The sequence below is a fragment of the Coptis chinensis genome, chromosome 3 (assembly GCF_015680905.1).
Source record: "Coptis chinensis isolate HL-2020 chromosome 3, ASM1568090v1, whole genome shotgun sequence".
NCBI lineage: Eukaryota > Viridiplantae > Streptophyta > Magnoliopsida > Ranunculales > Ranunculaceae > Coptis > Coptis chinensis.
In genome coordinates this window covers 102,176,789-102,197,853 of record NC_141458.1, presented here as the reverse complement: position 1 = coordinate 102,197,853, position 21,065 = coordinate 102,176,789, and the positions used below count along the sequence as shown (strand labels likewise).

The window sequence follows — 21,065 nt, the reverse complement described above, 5'->3', positions numbered from 1 at the left end:
ATATGAAGACACTGAACTTTTGGCCGAGTGTAACATGTTTGATAGATAACACTACAAACGCCATACAACTAATTTGGAGAACACCTTACCTTTGGGTTCTTCACGGTCTCGATCCACACTTAGAATTAGGCAAGCTGCCTCTGTTGTCGCATTTATAGCATTTATCCGAGACATTTGCAATCCACGACCAATGTAAAAGGAAACTAAACAAAGCAACATGGGAAAGAACATTGAATACCTTAACAACAGTAGGTTCCCATACAAAGTTGGCAAATGTATCTATGATTCCACCGGTGTTTATATCGACCCGTAGAGCTGTTGCAACTTTTAGTTTCTATTAAAATCACAAATACCTTAGTTTGTTTGAGGCATTTGACTGGTTCTTTCTTTACTTTCTCTGTGAAACAAGCATTCTATGTTAATGGGACTACACAATATTGGCATTGATCCCGAAAAGCATAAAACGAGGGGTATAATAAGCAAGACCGACTGAAGTTCCACATCCTTTATTATAAGCAAAGCTCCTTTACAGACCAAGCTCATCTTTGGAGAACTTTTATCGTAAATGAAAAATACAAAATTAATAAACCCATCTCTTTAAAAGCATGTGATCCAAAGAAAGAGAAATTAGAACATTAAATGCTTACCCTGTCTTTATCACGAGTGCGTTCCTGCAAAATCAAATAAAAGTAGAATTACATCCATCACCAAAGCGTAGTAATCCGGCCACATATAGTAAAAAAAGGGGTAAAGCATCCGACTATTGTTATCGTGCATTTGTTTGAGCAAGTAGTCGATTACATTTTGAAATTTGAGAACATTAGTTCTAAGTTTTGATATCTCGGTTCCGCCAATTCAAGTAGTTTTGCCCACCAATCAAGACAATCCTAATTAATAGCTTCAATTTAGATTATTAATTAAAAGTTGCAAAGTTGGCAGCGGAGAACTTCCATTTGCCGAAGTTCTCAATCTTCGTGGAAGTGGAGTTTGCGGACGACTCCGCTTTAATGACTCCTTGAGTCACCTTGAAGTTTAACCATTTATGCTTTAAAAAGTCCCCCGACTACTTCCTTATCGATATTGAAGCAAAAACCGACCGATTGTGGACTGCAAGCGGTACAAATAGAATTACTAAACTTCTCAAAGCCAAAATAATGGTTCTTAAGGATAACACAGCCATGGGGATCATCGGAAATCCTTTTTTTTAGTAACTACAAAAAAATATGATGAATGGATAAAAGTTTACAATGTCCAAAATTTCAATCCTCACTGTTAACTATGTGATTTTGTCTATATGCAGGTGATGAGACTGCCCCACACAAAGATCAGCTCTTATCAACATTTCCAGGTGGGTCAATTGAGGGGTATCACGAAATACACTTTACTACATACCTATATGAACGTGTGAATACTAAAGATACAATGAAACTTGTGAGCAGACTTTGAACTAAGAAAAATAACAAGGGAAATCCATGCAATAAATACATCTATCTCAATGAAGCAGGTAACAAGCATATGCAAATACCACGCACACATCCACCACTATCGGTTGTTGATTTCATGAAGGCGCCGGATAATACCGATAAAAATTCAGCGAAAGCGCTAACTTCGGTGCATTCAAATTCTCGGCTGCAACTTGAGGGGTATAAGTTGCTTTAGCTCTTTGTACAACAATGCTTATGTCATCATTGAGCATATCATTTTTTTCTTCCAACAAACTTTTGTTCTGTTGAATGAGAATCTGTAGACTCGAACAGATTATGCCATGCACATCAAGCTCATCACAAAGTGCATCACACAATCCTTTCTTCAGATCCTTGAAACTACTAGCAGTGTCTAAAGGATAATTACAATAGGCAGGTAACAAGGACCATAGAGGGTATATAAGTGCATCTGCACTCCTTGAAGAATAAATCTGTCCCTCTTGCTCAAGTCAATCAAGCATACGATGCATCTGAGTTAGGCCACATAAAAGAAAGAAAACGCAATCAATCTAAAATGATAAGGTTTATACCATCCGAGACTTTTGTCTTAACTGTCCAACCTTGCCCAAGATGGACTTCCCAAAGAAGCTTAAACTAGCACCAACGATATTGCCCATTATAGGAAACAACCACACATTGGCTTTAGATGGGTCTTTAGCTTCGAGGTTAAGGGGTAGAAGAACTAAGAAATGCTTTGGTCCCATCGCACCAAGAGCTGAACCAAAGCATTCATGAAGTGTAGAAAAACAAAAGCGTGATGAGGTCAACACCACTAAATCAAGCGACCACAATACTACAAGTAGGGTGATTTAATGACAGAGTTGAAACTTGGAAGAACAAAAACAACACTGTACAACTTCAGAAATAGAAAGTAGAAATTCAGGTAACTCATCACGGGGGTATTTACTTTTACAGATTTAACAGTCACCACCTTAGAGTTACCTGTTTGGAGTCGCGGGAGTAAACAAGTAAATTCATTTGGGACTCGGAAAGAAACTTGACAGGGGCTGAAAGTCACTCCTCAGATATTAAAATCCATTCTTAAGACACAAGTAGCCTAATTAATATTAAAATCCATTAAGGATGATAAGTTACTAAAATTAAATCAAACAAGAAAACTCGTACAGGGCATTCATTTCTCAAAGACCTACGCTAATCATACTTAACGGGGTGTATGCTTATAGCTACAAAACACAAGCATTTAACACATTTTACTATCTCAGCCCAAGCATGTTAAACTTCATAACAAGTAAAAGCAATGGGGAAATACAACATGAGATGGAAACGCATATTAAGAGTCCAATAAACCAAGTAGATGCAAATCCGGCATTGCAACTTCTCAGTGAATAGGGAACCAATCACCCTAAGATGGTGTAGTAGTAGCCTAGTAGGCAACAAATAAAATAAGATGACACACATGCTAAATATCACACTAGAGCAAGCTAGACATTCCTACCAAAGCAAGCAAGCAAATCAATCAAACCAAACAAAAAGCACGCAATGCATATTGATATCTCATATATAAAATGACATGCTGATTTTTAATTTGGTACATGTTGCAAATGGGTGATAATCATAGATGATGAATTACAATACTCACAAGATCTTAAAACAAATTAATCATTTAACAAAAAAAAGAAGAAAAAACAGCATTGTTAAACCGATATGCTACTAGACTAATTAATGCAAAAGAAAAAATTTTGTTTTACCTTTTCGAGCGTCTAACCAATACTAGCACCGGCAACAAAAAACCCCACCTCGAGATCTTGTCGAACTAATGTCATTTATAAAGCCGCCTTGATTACAATAAATTATGACATCAGGAAGAAACAAATTAAAAGAACGAAAAAAAGAAACAAAATTTCCCTTTAGTTTGTTTAAAGATTATCTAGAACACATCTTTGACATTTCTTTCTTACTTTTTCCTTATCCATAACATCCAAATTGTATTTAACAATTGTTATTTAGTGCATGGGTGATTCAAATTCCAACCACACAAACAAAATTACAAATGAAAACAGAAACACTTGAACACAAAAACAAGCAAAAAACAATCAAACACACTCTATCTAGAAAATTACAAATAATCAATTTTACAAGTACATATATACATGTTAAATTAGCTAGTGTAGTCTTTAGCCTTCACAATGTACCTAATTTAAGAAAATAAAAGCCAAAAGATGCATGCACATCCACAAATCTCAGATGCAAATGATTCCCAAGTGAGACTTTACATAAACAATCCTAGCACATTTAATGCCGATTTTGTTGCAACCATGATTAAGAAGGGAGACATCAGACCATTAACTGGTTCCAATGGAGAGATTAGGAGGAATTGCAGGAGAACTAATTGAATATTTAGTTTCCTATTATAGCAAATATGGTCATATACTTGTATGTGTGTTCTTTTCCAATCTTGAAAAGGGGACTCATCTTGCTGTCTCCTGTTATATAGAAGTATGTCGACCTGTTTTTGGTTTTTACGCACTAGCTATATACACTACACCATAATTACATGCTTATAGTAAATAATGCAGACTTGAAAAAAAAATAGCTAAAACCATTTTCTTTAAAGAGAGAAAACTCCACACACTTTCTAGTTTCTACTATATTATGGTTTAAATCAAAACAAGCTTAGTCACATGTTTGAATGGACTAGACGCGAGAGCAATAAGCATGTACTAAGTAAATGCAGCTGTGCCTATGTTGTTGTAAGATGCTATGTGAGCCCCAAATCCAACATTTAAGGACCCCTGTACATAAATACACGTTTTCGTATTGGAACTGCCATACCCCTGTAAAATTAATGGAATGTTTTTTGCAATTTCTCAAGTACCAACTCTAAGATTTTCATTCCAAACATGTTTATGACACCAATACAGTTCTTTAACTTCCTTACATAGAGGTAAAGCATCATGATAGTAATCATCCTTGAACACATGAGTTTGACTATTTACCAACATGCATTATCAAACATAGAATAATTTCCCAGAAAACAGATGCAATAAGTCCCATATATAAACATTTATCCAAACATTCTAAGTACATCTGCAAATTCAACTCAAGTTCATCAAAATTCTAAAATCCAAAATTTAAAGCAACTTGCTTTCAACATTTAAACTCAAGTAAAAAATTGCATCGCCTTATTCTATGAAATTCTACACATGAGACAAACATATAGCAAAGAAATGTAAAATTCGAGATTCAAATACCTGAACCGATAAAGTAGTAGAAATTTAAATTTTGGAAAGCTCTCCACCGACTGCCATTACAACACCAAAACAATGAGGAATCTCCACTTCAAATTAAATGAATTTTTAGAAGGAAAAAAGACAATGAACCTGGTTGTGAATTAGTAGTATGTTGAAATCTTTTGCTTTCGGTAAAAGGTATGAAAAAGGGTTTTGAGATTACAGCCGCCTAGTTTAGTTTGGAAAAGAGAGAAAATAGTTAGGTCTATTTTGTTTTGGGTTCTTTGTTTTCGATAATTTGTGCTTTTCAGAAAGAGGAGGAGGGGTTGAAGGACAGAAAGAGGGACAAAGGTCACCATCAAAGATAAAAAAACCTTAACCTAACCCAGCGGCTGTGAGAGAGAAAGAGAGGTTTGAGGTTTTCTATTTTGACATACCGACGGCGATTTCTTTTTTGTTTCCCTATTTTTGAAATTTCGAAGTTGTTTTGGTTTTTTGGATTTGTAACACTTCTCCAACGCTTTTTAAGCGTTAGCAATTAATTCCGGAAATTCACTCAAATAAACCAACGCTTTACAACATTGCCAACGCTTATTTAGCGTTGACAATTTACTAACGGTAAATAAGCGTTGCAAAGTAAAAAAGGTGCGTGTTGCAAATATCCTATTATGGTGTAGTGTCTAGTATATGAACAACCATCCGCTCAACCAGACAATGTTTGTTCCATTAATAGCGAACCTAACGCACCTTGGAGACAATATCCTAACTTCAATTGGAGAAATAATCATCAAGTTACACCTCCAGGGTTTAATAATCAAAATGTTAGGCCAGCGCCAAGTTACAACCAAACTCCACCGAGACAAGGACAAGGTAATTATAATAATAATTATAATGCTAATAGAGGTATCGTTCCGGTTACTAATAACTATCGCAACCCACCCATTAACAATCAACGTGAGATAGTTCCAGTCACACCACCTGTGGCCACTACACCTTCACAACCGGATCGCTTTGAAGCCTTCATACAGGCTAACCAACAGATGTTACAATCCATTAATCAATCTAACCAACAGATGTTCCAAGCTATTAATCTTTCCATCCAGCAATTAGCCCAAGAGAAAACCCAACCAAAAGGTGTGTTTCCAGGTCAAGCCATACCTAATCCTAAAATGCCAAACACAGCCTTTGAAGTAACCGGTAATCCTAGTAATGAAAATATCAATGTAGGTGAGCTAAATGCAATCACCACTCTCTGTTACTTTTATGGGTTGTTGGGCTCTAGAAACATGAGTAGGGGGCGGATGCGTTGAGTATCTGTGCCGTACTCTGGAAACATGAGTAGAGGGGGCGGATGTACATCGGGGGCACTGAAGCCGAAGGCGCGCGTATTTGTGCCGTGCCTGGGGGCGGATGCGCATTGGGGGTGCCGAAGGCACTCGTATCTGTGTTTTACCGAGGGGGGGGGGATGCGCGTGGGGCGCCGAAGGCACGTGTATCTGTACCATATGGCACGGGCAAATACTAATTTCCTACAAAGCAACCATCAACAAGATAAGTATCTTTTAATGTATGGTTATGTTTTCATGTTTAAGCATGTAGCCAGTTTACATTTGTTGGCAATTGAGAATATAATACAATGTTGTATAAAGTATTTTTAATATAAGATTATTTTTTCGTTTATGAAATGGTAATGAGTTATGGATAAATGGAAAGAAATTTATAGTAGTGCCTAGTGATTGGAGCACTTGCAGGTAGTTTCAGAGTGTGGTCAACAATTTTTTTTTTTTTTTTTTTTTTTTTTTTTTTTTTTGAAATATTAATACAAATAAGTGACGCCAAAATAACATCACAAATCTAGAATGCCATCACAAATTTGTGATGTCAGAATGCCATCACAAAAAAAGTGACGCCAAAATGCTACAAATGTGAAAATGCCGTCACAAATTTGTGACGCCAAAATTTCGTCACAAAAAAAGTGACGCCAGAATGCCATCACAAATGTGAAACTGCTGTCACAAATGTGTGACGCCAAAATGCCATCACAAAAATTAGTGACACAAATTGAGATGCCTAAATGGCGTCACAAAAATATTGTTATGGTGTAGTGGAGCAAATGACTTACCAACAAAAGCTAAATTCAACACCATTGTTGTTTTGTCGTGTCTTTTGAATATGTACTTGTCACAATGTATTTAACACAACGTATCCCAGTGCAGTCAATCATTTTAAAAATGTAAGGATTGTATAGAATCACATCCTTATTATCAACTTCATGCTCTCTATAATATTGTATGAATATGTATTACCGCAATTTATTTTGTTCAGTGGCAGCTAATGCATCAACAATGAATTCCTGAAACAAAAGAGGAAATAAATACCCCTTGGATTGGCCAAGAGGCCGGTTGAAGATTGAGCCTATCTTGGGGGCAACAAAAGTACGTATGTTCTGCTTTGAAGGTTCGACAGAAAGGTGCAGATGGCATTTCCCTTTGTTGAGAATTGGTCGCATTGCAATCTATATAAACCAAATATTTTGAAAGATAGTTAAAAAACGCTAAAGAAGTTTAATTTAAAGAGTGTTAGGAGAATGTATATGTATATCTATAAAGAAGTATATGTCCAAATCCAACACAATAAATGTATATCTATGAAGCATAATTGGTAAGTCAAAATAGATACTATGAAAATATGAAATAAAAAACAAAATGAATACAAAAAAACAAAGCAAAAAGCTGAAATGGGTCAATTATTAATGAATAGATTGATGTATATATATCTATGAAGCATAATTTAAACTTGATGGATACTATGAACATAACACAAGAACAAGATTTTATGACAACATAATATGTATTATGTATATAAGCATGAGTACATGTAGAAAAATAAATGGCAGTGAAACACTTCATGGACAATGCATCAGATCATTAATTGGTAATCATAAGCAAAGTTTAATTAAACCTCATCTACGTGGGAACTGGATGGCGGGAGATGAGATAGAAGAACATTATCAGTTGGGCGTTGCACATTTATAATTAATTTAAAAGAAGAAATAAATACTATGTGGATTGACAATGCAACTTAGCAATCCAATAAAAGTCGGAAGCAAAAAATACCCGGAGGCCAGGAGGTGGTTGAAGATAGAGCCTTTCGTGTGTGTGTGTGTGTGTGGAAGCGTGTTTATTTTACTTTGAAGGTTCCTCGATCAATGGGTCCAAAGGGCATTTCCCTATATATGTCAAGAATTGGTCGCGCTTGAAGCTATATAAACCAAAGAGAGTTCAAATATGAGATGAATACAATAACTTAACGATTACAAATTCAAACACAGAAGCTATCATTAATATTTATTGGTGATAGTAGTACTGGGGAGTGAGCAGATTGTTGAGGAGTAGGTACGGTGGTTGAAGGTAGAGTCTATCTTGGACTGGAACAAAAATATTTGTTTTCTTGTTCAAAGGATTCCTAGAAGGGTTTATTGGATGACATTTACCCTTATCCAGCACAAATAACGAACATAAAAAGATACGCAGCAAAACTGAAACTTTGCTTTCCTACATGGAGAAGTACTAAGCGACGCAATATGTAGTTGCAGGTGGCAGTAAACACTAAATATGAAAACATGCACAACAATAGTGAGACTGAAGTACGCACCATGGAAAGTTGAAGTTGCACTTCACAACAAGAAAGTGCGTCTTAAAAAATTACGAAGTAGCACTACTGTCCTTTTTGGCAGTAAAAAAAATTAAGATAGTGGGGTAGCGGAGAACATATAAAACATAAAGGAAAGAGAAAAAGGTTGGTCCACATTGATTTCGAAATATGTATCAGGCGGTATTAAATAAAACAAAGGGAAAAAAAATTAGACGGTAGCAAATCAAACTGAAGTAAATAAAACAAAGGGGAAATAAAAGTCAGACAGTAGCAGGCGGAAGTAGTAACAGAAAGGACCACATATAGTGGGGTAGTACATACAAAAAAACATTGGTTCTTTCTTTTTGGTTCCATATATTCAAAAAGGTCAACTTCATTAGTTCCGCAGCCATAACAGAGGGGGGGGGGGGGATCATGGAACTTACTTTTAAGGGATGAATCTCAATGAACCTCTCTTTACAACTCACTTTTAATGAACCAGCAACTCTTAAAAATGTGGGAGCGATGCGACGACAAGAAATAGGGCAGAACGATGTTACAAATATAAATTGTCGATGTTACGAAGAAATAAGGCAGATCAGCGACAAGAAAGAGGTTGGTCGACATTGACTTCGAAATATGTATCAGGCAAGATGAGAGACAAACAGATCAAAGAAAATATAAAGTGTACTCACCAACTAATTTACTACAAAAAGCTCAAAGTCACCTGTAAAAGAGCAAGATGAGAGCGGGATGAGAAAAGGGCATTGAGTATTTGTGGGAGTGGGAAGGAGTGATGCGGCGGTTATGGCAGATGTTGGAAGAGAGATTAGAAAAGAAGGTCTGATCTCATGGATCCAAACGTTATGGATGGAAGTAGCATACCAAGTGAGAGTCGTTCTTTTTTCCATGTCACAACTTGTGAAATGATATATGAGCCGCAGGATGGAGGCCATGCGGGCAAGGGCGGATCCAGAATTTTAAATCAGGGGGGGCTGCCATGGAGTTAACCTTTAAAGATTTTTTTAGGAACCAATAATCAATGTCTACGGAAAATTATTTGAATATCTATTTGAGTTCATAATTAGCTAGCATTGATAAACAAGAGAGTTATCACTTTTATTACCTTACCCAAAATGGACAAACGAGTGTTCTCACTATAGACCTAGACAAACATAACAAAGAAATGTGCAAGAATAACATAACACATTAGCATCACACTAGTGAAGTTTTACCTGAGTGGATTCTTATCAAATACATCTATTATTACATCCAAATCAACTTCTTTAGCAAATTCCCGTTCAATGTAAATAGCTATGCAATCTGCAAGAAATTCATCCCCCATCTTGTTACGAAGTCGTGTTTTGAGCAATTTCATAGCTGAGAATGCTCGTTCTGTAGTTGCTGTGGAAACAGGAAGTGTCAAGACAAGATGAATCAATCTATTAATCAAATAATAGATCTTTATCTTTCTTGTTTCAACTAGTCTTTGACATAATCGGAGATGGTAGACAATTTCTGAAAAAGAGGATGCTTGAGCACATCAAGTTTGTAATGTTGTTGACTTCTCAAATGATGTATCTCTTGCTTCGTGAAGTCTCCACAATAAAACTTTTCTGCGAGTTTGCAAATGTCATCAATGCAAAAGGACTTAAAAGCATCTTTCGGATCCAAAGCAGAACTAAGATAAAGAAGCTTTATTGTTTCTTCTGGAAATCTGTTCTTTAATTCCACCAACTGGTAATCTATTACAGTATTAAATAACTCGACGCAGTAGTGATGCTCAACTGTAATGTAATCTTTCTACTGGCAAGAACAACCTGTACCCGCCATGTGTCAAGCACCAATATTAGGCATATCAATGTCATGCTTTGTGCAAAACAAAATCACATCGCTAAGGAAAGCGTCCCAAGAAGATCCTCTTAATTCTTAAAGAAGTGTTTTTGTACTGGAGACTAGGGGTGGAATTCGAGCTAATCGAGCCGAGTTTCACTAAGCTCAGCTCAACTCATTTATTTAAACGAGCTTTAATATAGGCTCAAGCTTGGCTCATATATTATATGAACGTGTCCGAGATGAGCTTAAATGAGCCGAGCCTGAGCCAAGCCCGAGTAGCTCGGCTATTTTACACTGTGATGATGGTATTTGAGCTTATTGAGCCGAGCTTCACCCTGCTTGTTTATTAAGCGAGCTATAATATGGGCTCAAGCTTGGCTTATTTAGTTAATTGAACGAGCTTGAGCCAAGCTTAAACGAGCCAAGCCCGAGCCAAACCCAAACTACTCGGCTCAAATTCCACCCCTACTGGAGACTAAGCTGATAGCATTTAAAATGTCTTGGGACTTTTCTTGCAGGGCTTTACATAAGACATTAGTAATTCTCATAGTCTTATGCAATAAATGAAAAAGAAAAACAAACTTAAAACTTTTCATTGCAAGAATAGCACATTTAGCTTCCCCACGCATAGAGTTGCTTGACCCGTTCTTCATGATGCTTTCAAGAACTATACAAACATATCTTTCAGGCTACAAACCGAAGCAAAATGAGAACTCCATCTAGTATCTCCTGCTTGTTGCAAAGTAGAAACTTGATTATCTCCTTTTCCAATAACAAGTTCACCACTAGCTACCAGCTTATCAATTTCATTTTTCCGAATATCTTCCAACTCCTGTTTACACTTAGGCATAACATGAAGATTAACAATGGAAGCCAACTTGGAAAAAAACAACCAAACATCATAAACATCTTTAGAAGCCGCAACTAAAGCAAGTTGTAGACGATGTGCAAAGCAATGCACATAATATGCATATGGACACTCCTTCAGAAACAATGCCTGTAATCCATTCCATTGACCACGCATATTGCTAGCACCATCATAACCTTGACCTCTCATATTTATAATTTGCAAATTATGGCGAGCAAGGATATTGCATATAGCTTCTTTCAAAGTTAAAGCGTAAGTGTCTTTAACACCAACAATACCAAGAAAATGCTCTCTAACAAAACCACCTCTATCAACAAATCTTAGGACAATCGCCATTTGCTCTTTGTTTGAATTATCTTGTGCTTCATCAACAAGGACACAAAATTTTGCATCACTAATTTCCTCACGAATTCTCTCTCTTACTTTATCGGCATAGATATGCAAAAGTGTCTTTTAAATTGAATGTGAGGTATATGTGGTATTTCTCGGAGCATCTTTTAATAATTCTGCAATCTTGTCATTCAACATCGCTACAAATCCCAACACTCCCTTGAAATTTTCACCATTTTTTTTTATTTTTTGGACTCGGCATGACCTCTAAAAGAAATCCCTTGTAGTGCAAGAAATTGAATACACTGAAGAATAGCTTTGACTAGCAAACAGTTCTTAACAATCTCTTCTTTAGATAATATATTTAACACATTATCTATATGTCGAGAAGGATTCATGAAATTTTCACAAGCTATCATCGCCGACCTATAAGGTAGGCATGGACCTCCTTCATGTTGCAAAAAGGAACACTTCTTTCCATTATTAATCTTCTTCCAACATTTAAAACCTTCAATGGTGAATGCAGGATGCTTCGGCGGATTTGTTTCAAATATAAAACATGGAAAACAATAAGCTGTATCCGTATAGAGTGAGTACTCTAGATAGCCAAGGAAAGAGTGTGAACTAAGAGGAGTTGAACTGGCGAGTTTGTTTTTCGAATATGGTGGATGGATACTCTTTCTCACTGAGTTCAAGTAGCCAACACCCCTTTCCAAGAAAAGCTCGCCGAACATCATTTTGTTGATTAACCAGGTAATTATATATTGGAATACGTTTACCTGGATCACGTTCAAATAAAGATGTGGAGTCAACTTCTTCAACACTAACTCTTTGGGCTTGAGAAGAAGGTTCAACTTGCTCAATTTCAACAACTTAAACTTGTGAAGGAGGTTGGCTATCTCTATCAAGTCTTGAAATATCAAGACTAGATGTAGAAGTTACATCATTTCCCAGGGTGACATCTTTGGGTTTAAAGAAGGAAAACATGGTTTTCATTTTCTTATGAGCTTGATGTTCAGACATTCTTACCTAAGATAAATCATAACAATTTCGTAATCAATAGTTTGTTCTATACTAAAAAATATATATATATATATATATATATATATATATATATATATATATATATATATATATATATATATATATATATATATATCACAATAATAACTACAATAATATTTAACTAATTAAATAAGACCAAAAATTAAATGACAATCTAATATTCCAACATAAACTATAAGTTAACAAGGCAATAAGTCAAGTGGTCAAGTAGAGAACACATTAATATTTGAAAATTGGAAAACAAAAACGAAAAAAAATATATAGACATAATGCAAAACAATTTACCTTAGATAATGAATAGGGAATAAAATGATAAATGGATTGGGCCTTGGTGGAACTTTGCGGAATTGGAGCAGTGGAGCGGAACTCGAATTGCAGAAGAAGATAAGAATAAATTGCTATTTTGTTTTTTGTTTTGACCTTCCAGTTGTTGTTGTTTTTTTTTTAGAAACGTGGGATTGCATTAGCGAAAAAAAAGAGAAACGTGGGTCACTGGGCTGGGAACTAGGATGGTGACTTGTGAAACGAGTCAACTTATATATATATATATATATATATATATATATATATATATATATATATATATATATATATATATATATATATATATATATATATATAGGTAATGACGGATCTATAGGTCACCAACCTATAACCTATAGCCATTGCATGCAGGCCCACACCATTCCTATTAGATAGATATCTCACTTTAGTATTAACTAGATTTTGGACCTGGGCATACACCTGGGATCTATTAAATATTTTGTGTGCTGAAAAGGCTTTGCAAAATGTCTTACACAAATTTTCAAATAAGAATATATTTTTATTGAAAATAAACCGAAATATGTTAATGATCAGCGATTATGGTTAAGTACTTGGAAACTAAGGGATCAAATTAAGATAGCCTCTTGTGGTTTAGAATATTAATCCATAATTTTCAAATAGAATTATCTTAAACTCGATCTAGCTCGTATAATAGTTTTCCTAGATTTATGGTGATTTATCGGCAAATTTTTGAATCCGAATATATTTTTATTGAAAATAAACTGAAATACGTTAATGAGCAGCGATTATGGTGCATAAATACTTGGAAACTAAGGGATCAAATTGAGATAGCCTATTCACTTTGTGGTTTAGGATATTAATCCGTAATTTTCAAATATAATTATCTTAAACTCGATCTAGCTTGTATAATAGTTTTATTATATTTATAGTGATTTAGCGACAAATTTTCGAATCAAAATATATTTTTATTGAAAATAAATCGAAAATACGTTAATGAGCAGCGATTATGGTGCATAAGTACTTGGAAAGTAAGAGATCAAATTGAGATAGCATTTTCACTTTGTGGTTTAGGATATTAATCTGTAATTTTCAAATGGAATTATCTTAAACTCAGTCTAGCTTGTATAATAGTTTTATTAGATTTATAGTAATTTAGCGGTAAATCATCACCGCTCAGCTTACGTACTAATGTGTACAAATCACTAAAACAGATTGATTGTTTCCATATCCTCAAAGAATACACTACTCCCACTTGAAAAGATTTATCACATGAATGTGTCCTACAAACGGGTGTCATTATATTAAATTATTCTAAAAAATATTAGCAACTATGCATAGCTATGAGATATGAAAATTATATTAATTACTCATTTAAATATCTTGCACCACTCTCTATAAAAAGGAAGCATTAAACCTTGATAAAACTCATCGATTTCTTTTTATTGTTAGGTTTAACAATAGAAGTTTGATTGAAATTTTGTGAGAATGCCCAATGTGGCTAAGATAATATTGAAGCTACTTGAATAGCAAGGCATTCCCAATCACAATAAATGAATTATGATAAATATTACCTAAAATGCAAAACAATATTTGTCGAGACATTTATTCCCCTTACATATAATACAAATATGTTTTAGGGTTATTAGTTCAATACAGTTGCATCAAGTTTCTGATTTTTCATTAATTATTCTTTGAGGTTAGTTTAATATAGTACGTTGTATCCAGTTTCCAAATTCCCATTAATTATTCTTTGAGGTTAGTTCAATATAGTTGCATCAAGTTTTCGATTTCCCGTTAATTATTATTTGAGGTTAGTTTAGTGCAATTGCATCCACTTTATGATTTCCCGTTAATTATTTATTAAGGTTAATTCAGTACAGTTGCATCCAGTTTTCGATGTTTCGTTAATTAGTATTTGAGATTAGTTCATTGCATTTGCATCAAGGTTCCAATCTCCCGTTAATTACTCTTTGAGGTTAATTCAATACATCTGCATCCAGTTTTTGATTTTCCGTTAATTATTTTTTTTAGGTTAGTTCGATAGTTTATAATTTATATATAGTTTGCATACATGTAAGAGTCTATTTTTATAAACTCACTTTCGTTTTGGGTTCTTAATTATTCATAATTACTCATGTGAGAAGGCTAAAAAAGTGAACATTTATGCTTTGAGGTCAGTGCGATGCAGTTACATCCGACTTCCGACTTCCAGTTAACTATTTTTTGAGGTTATTTCAATGCATTTGCATCCAATTTCTGATTTCCCATTAGTTAATCTCTGATTTTAGTTTAATGCAGTTGCATCCAGTTTTTGGTTTTTCGTTAATTATTTTTTGAGGTTAGTTCAATGTAGTTGCATCCAATTTCCAATTTTATGTTAATTGTTCTTTGAGGTTAGTTCAATGCATTTGCATCAAGTTTCTGATTTCCCGTTAATTATTTTTTGAGGTTAGTTCAATGCAGTTACATCAAATTTATAATTTCCTGTAAATTATTCATTTAGGTTAGTTCAGTGCAGTTTCATCCATTTTTCAATGTTTCATTAATTAGTCTTTGAGATTAGTTCATTGCATTTGGATTCAGTTTCCGATTTCCCGTTAATAACTCTTTAAGGTTAGTTCAATACATCTGCATCTAGTTTATGATTATTTATGTTTTGAGGTTAGTTCGATGCAATTATATCCAGTTTCTGATTTACCGTTAATTATCCTTTGAGATTATTTCAATGCATTTACATTTAATTTCGGATTTCCCACCAATTATTCTATGAGGTTAGTTCAATGCAGTTGCATTCGGTTTTTGATTTTCTGTTAATTATTGTTTGAGTTTAGTTCAATGCATTTGCATCTAGTTTCCAGTTTCCCATTAATTATTATCTGAGGTTTTTTTGATGTATTTGCATACCGTTTCCGATTTCCCGTTAAACATTTTTCAAGGATTTGCATCCAATTTCTAATTTCCTGTTAGTTATTATCTGACGTTAGTTTAATACAATTGCACCCAGTTTCCAATTTCTAGTTAATTACTTTTTGAGTTTAGTTTATTGCATTTGCATAAAATTTCCAATTTCCCGTTAATTACTCTTTGAGCTCACTTATGTATTTGAATCCAGTTTCCGATTTCCTTTTAATTATGGGGCGCGGTATTGGCACCCCGATAAATGGGACTAGCACCCCTTTGACAAAAAGTAAAACAATAATGGTTATTCCTTATATGTCCTTTTACACCCCACATGTCCATAGTTCTACGGCAGGCAGTTGCCGCGAGATCTCATATCCCACGGCAGGCTACTGCTGCGAGATCGCACAATCCACGGCATCAGACTGCCGCGAGATCGCATATCCCACGGCAGGCAATTGCCGCGGCATTTTTTTTTGTGTTTTTTGTTTTTTTTTCACTTCAAATTTTGCATATTGAACACACACGACATATGGATACCTCATTTTCTTATTTAAAGTTTCTTTATACACTCCAAGAACAACACCAAAATCATGACAAAAAAAGTATACAATCGAGCCATAATTTTGCTATCTCGCGGCAAATATTTTCATATGCTATAAGAAAATTTTGTGATCAAATTAATGGAGAAGAGTTTTGATAATTAACACAAGCAAAGACTCCATTTTAGTAAAGAAAATCATCTCGCGACAACTAACTTTTTTTTATGGTGGCTATTAAAAATATTTTTTTTAAAAAGACCCACAGCAGCCACCTTCCGTGGGATATGGGATCTCGTGACAACCTGATGCCGTGGATTGTGTGATCCCGCGGCAGGTGCTTGCCGTTAGTATTTTTTGTGTGTTTAATGGAGGGGTGTTAGTACCGTTGAATTGGTCAAAGGGGTGCTAGTCCCATTTATGGGGGTGCCAATACCGCGACCCTTAATTATCCAATGTGGTGTGTAATACCAACTTCTACCGATCCATCTGTAGTGTCCTTGCAAACATGACATAAAAAGTAAATTATGCTTGATTTACTATGTGGGATCATCAAAGATTATCCAGTTCCCGATTTCTCATTAATTATTCTTTAAATTATGCATGACTCACTATGTGGAATCTTCAAAGATTATCTACGAATGAGTGTTGTTATATTAATTATTCTGAAAAATATTTGCAAATATGCAGAATTATTATATATTAATATTATATTGATAACTCAACCAAATTTCTTATAACGTGAAAACCTCACTCTCCATTAAAAAAAAACTCACCTTTGATAAAACCCTTCAACTTTATTTTGTTGTTTAATAATAGAAGTTTGATTGAAGTTTTGTGAGATTGCCTAATAAGGTGAAATTCATATATATTGAAGCTACTTGAATTGCAAAGAGTTCCCAATCATACGAAAATAGATAAGATAAACTCTATTTTAAATGTAAAACTATACTTATCGAGACATTCCTACAACATATAACCTAACTATGTTTTGATGTTAGTTTAATGCATTTGCATTCAGTTTATGATTTTTCATTATTTATATTTTGAGGTTAGTTTAATGCAGTTGCATCTAATTTTCAATTCCCGTTATTTATTTTTTGAGATCACTTCAATGCAGTTGCATCAAGTTTCTAATTTCATGTTAATTATTCTTTTCAATTAGTTCAATACATTTGCATCCAATTTCCAATTTCCTGTTAATTGTTCTTTGAGGTCAGTTCAATGCATTTGCATCCAGTTTCTGATTTCCCGTTAATTATTCTGTGAGATTAGTTTAATGTATTTGCATCCAGTTTCTGATTTCTCGTTTATTATTTGATAAAGTTGTATTTGCATATAGTTTTTGATTTCCCGTTAATTATTGTTTAAGGTTAGTTCAATGAATTTACATCCAGTTTCCGATTTCCTGTTAATTATTTCTTGAGGTTAGTTCAATGTATTTGCATCCAGTTTATTTTTTGAGATTAGTTCAGTGCAGTTGCATCCAGTTTCCGATTTTCCGTTAATTATTTTTTAAGATTAATTCAACGCATTTGCATCATGTTTCCAATTTATAATTTTTTTTTTTTAAGGTTAGTTCAATGCAGTTGCATCCAGTTTCCGATTTCCTGTTAATTTAATCTTTGAGGGTTAGCTCAATGCATTTGCATCTAGTTTCCGATTTTCCGACAATTAATTTTTTATGTTAGTTTGATGTATTTGCATCCACTTGATTTTCCGTTAATTATTATTTGAGGTTAGTTTAATGCAGTTGTATCCATATTCTAATTTTCTATTAATTATTTTTTAAGATTAGTTTAATGCTTGCATTTGCATCCAATTTCCGATTTTCTGTTAAATATTATTTGAGATTAGTTCGATGTATTTGCATCCAGTTTTCGGTTCCCCATTAATTATTTTTTGACGTTAGTTTCATTCAAGATTATATATATATATATATATATATATATATATATATATATATATATATATATATATATATATATATTAATATTTTATTTTTTTCATTTTCTATTATATATATATTTTGTGATGTTATTTTTTGTATAATTGTTTTTAACTATGTTTTGGGGCCATGTTAAGGATATATTCGAAATAAGTCGGTGCTTTATCATAGACACTAAAATTGTATGATTTGTAATAGGGAATTAGTTTATACAAATCACCTATTTTTTAGCAATTTTTTTTATTTGATCAAATATATAAGAATTAGAACACTAAAAGTGTTTGATTCGTAATAGGAGATTACTTTTTACAAATCACCTATTTTTTAACAATTTTTTTTATTTGATAAAATATATAAGAATTTGAAATATATTCAAACTCTCAAAATATAAGAATTAGAAATACACTTAAACTCTCCAAAGAAGTTCCATGTACGTGAGATTGTAGGCTATTAGAAAAGACTATCTTTCATATTATAGTGCACATATAAAAAAAAAAAAAAAAACTAACTCTCATATTAGAGTGCCACATAGGAGAGAGAAGATCCTTCATTAGAAGTCTCTGCTTTAGTATATAAATAGTAGATACACTAAACATCATTTAAAAGAACGCCTGTATTTTTAAAGTTTGCCAACCTTATTTTTGCATTCTAACATTTTATTAAATGAATTTAGATAATCTTGACAAATGTAATTTTAACTAAGGGTGTTATGAGAAAAGCTTACGTTGACGTTGTAACATTGTTGTTGTTTTAGACTGTGCGCTAATACTAAAATAATACTAAAAGATCGATCTTTCTATATCACGGCTCATATTTTATTTTCAAGGCTATAGATAGCTACAACCAAGGCCCAAAATTTCGATATCGGTTAATATATCGGTGTACCAAAAAACCGAAATATATCGGATATCTCGGTTTTTTTGGTGACTAGTCCAAAGTTTCTAAAATATCAGATATCTCACCGATATATCTCGGATATCTCGCCGATATATCTCGGATATTTCAATATTAAGTTATTAACAATTGGTCAAAAAGTCAACTGATATATATCGATTATCTCGAAAATATCGATTATATCGGCGATATAAACTTTCATATCGGAAATTCCGATATATTTCGGAAAAAAGGGGTTCAATATTCGGTAGATATATGTCGAAAATATCGATATCGGTGTACCAATTTACCGAGATAAATCAGCGAGATATCAGATATCATATATTTCGGCGATATTTTGGGCCATGGCTACAACTTCATAGTCAGGTTCTGTCCACAACTTTACCCAATAAGTGTCGAGGTGAGCACCTCAACACCACTGCTTGATATGTAAGCATGCACTTTCTTAGTTGATGTGACTCTACAAATGCTTTAGCAAGCAGTAGGATTTTATTTTACAACATTCAAACTTTACAATTAAGAACTTCACATATTTTCCTAACATTTGAATACTTAAATCGATTACATGCAAACAATTAATTATGTACATTAGATACCGATAGATGTCCCTTCTGGTTTCTACTTTCTACTTTGGTCACTCTTCTAGTCTTTTGGTCCTGAAAGTTTTGAATTGAAGGTTGGAATTATAAATTTCAAGTACTTAGCTTCCCATGTTATTAAGATAAACTACGGAGTGAGTACAATTTACGAATTAAATTGCGCGCTAGAAACACACCATCACCAGTCAAAGCATAGATAACCATCTTTACCGAAAAAACGTTAAAGCATGGACCCGAGGGACCAGTATAGATTGAAGTTCTAAATAGGTCGCTTAAAGCACTTCATAGTGGGGAGAAGACTTTAAAAACGTTACGCTTACGTTGCAATCAACCTCATTTCGCTATATATTGCTTTCACATTATTATAAGAATATGCAAACAAAATTAGTTGCGACTAAAATTGACAATGATAATTAAATAGCAATCAACTACTAAAATTAAACTCTAATCGTGCGGCGGGAGTCTCGTGGATTCATTCAAGTTTGAGAAGAAGTTAGAAGTATTAAAAAAGGACATAGCTCGCCGATATTGTGCACGAACATCGATTTTGATTTTCTTTTAGTTGCTACAAATATATTTCACTACTAGCGTCAAATTTACTACTAAAATGAACCTTACATTATCTAAGCACTATAAGTGTTTATGATTTTGGCCCACCATGTTTTCCTCAAAAAACAAAAATAGCCAAAAATAAAGAACCTAACGTGTACCCTGTTTTAGTAGTAGGGTCTCTCTCTCAAACAAACAGAAAAAAACAGATGGACTTTTGTATTGAGTTTTGTTCTTATGTTTTTTGTAGCTCAAATAGGTTGTACTTGGCTAACATGGTCTATTTTCTCAATCTATTCTCCGTCACTTTAGTCGAATCAATTTTCTTGAAAAGTTTAATTGATTGTTAACCGTATGGATATAGTGCATTCTATATAGTTAGTTGTCTCTTATCGTTTCTTTTGTGGGAAGTTTCAAAAGTTTCAGTTGATAAAAGTAAAATAGCACTTGTTAAAATCGATCGACAACTCTATCGGCTCACTCACTCACGCTCCTTATAAGTAGTAGAGATTACCCCAAATCAATGTGAATTATGTTTAGTACTGCTGCTTCGGACAAACTCAACTTTTATCAATTGAAACTTTTAACCAAGAAACGATAAGAGACATTTGACTATACAGAATGCACTATACCCATACGGTTAACAATCAATTAAACTTTTCAAGAAAATTGGATCGACTAGAGTGACGAGAATAGATTGAGAAAATAGAGAAATACTGATGAAAGCAATCACATGTACCAAACGGGCCTCTTTATATTTTAGCTCTCCTAGTTTTATATGTTTGGAACGAGAAAGACATAGAAAACCCACGCACAATTTGACGCCAATGTTGGTGAAAGTGAAAGAATTTCTAATTTCAGTCTAGGGCAATTGCGTAAGGAAGAAATTTGTGACAGTTTTCACTCCTGTTCGGTAGGAATTTAGTGTACCCGTGTGTGGTCCAAA

At 33.9% G+C, this 21,065-nt stretch overlaps 1 protein-coding gene across 1 annotated transcript; it reads right to left on the bottom strand.

Moving 5' to 3' along the window:
* Positions 1-10,811: 10,811 nt before the first annotated feature.
* LOC147512277 (uncharacterized) lies at positions 10,812-11,348 on the bottom strand. Its single transcript, XM_086598693.1, has one exon. It carries the CDS (start codon positions 11,346-11,348, stop codon positions 10,812-10,814), a length of 537 nt encoding a protein of 178 aa, XP_086454819.1.
* Between the last annotated feature and the right edge of the window lie 9,717 nt (positions 11,349-21,065).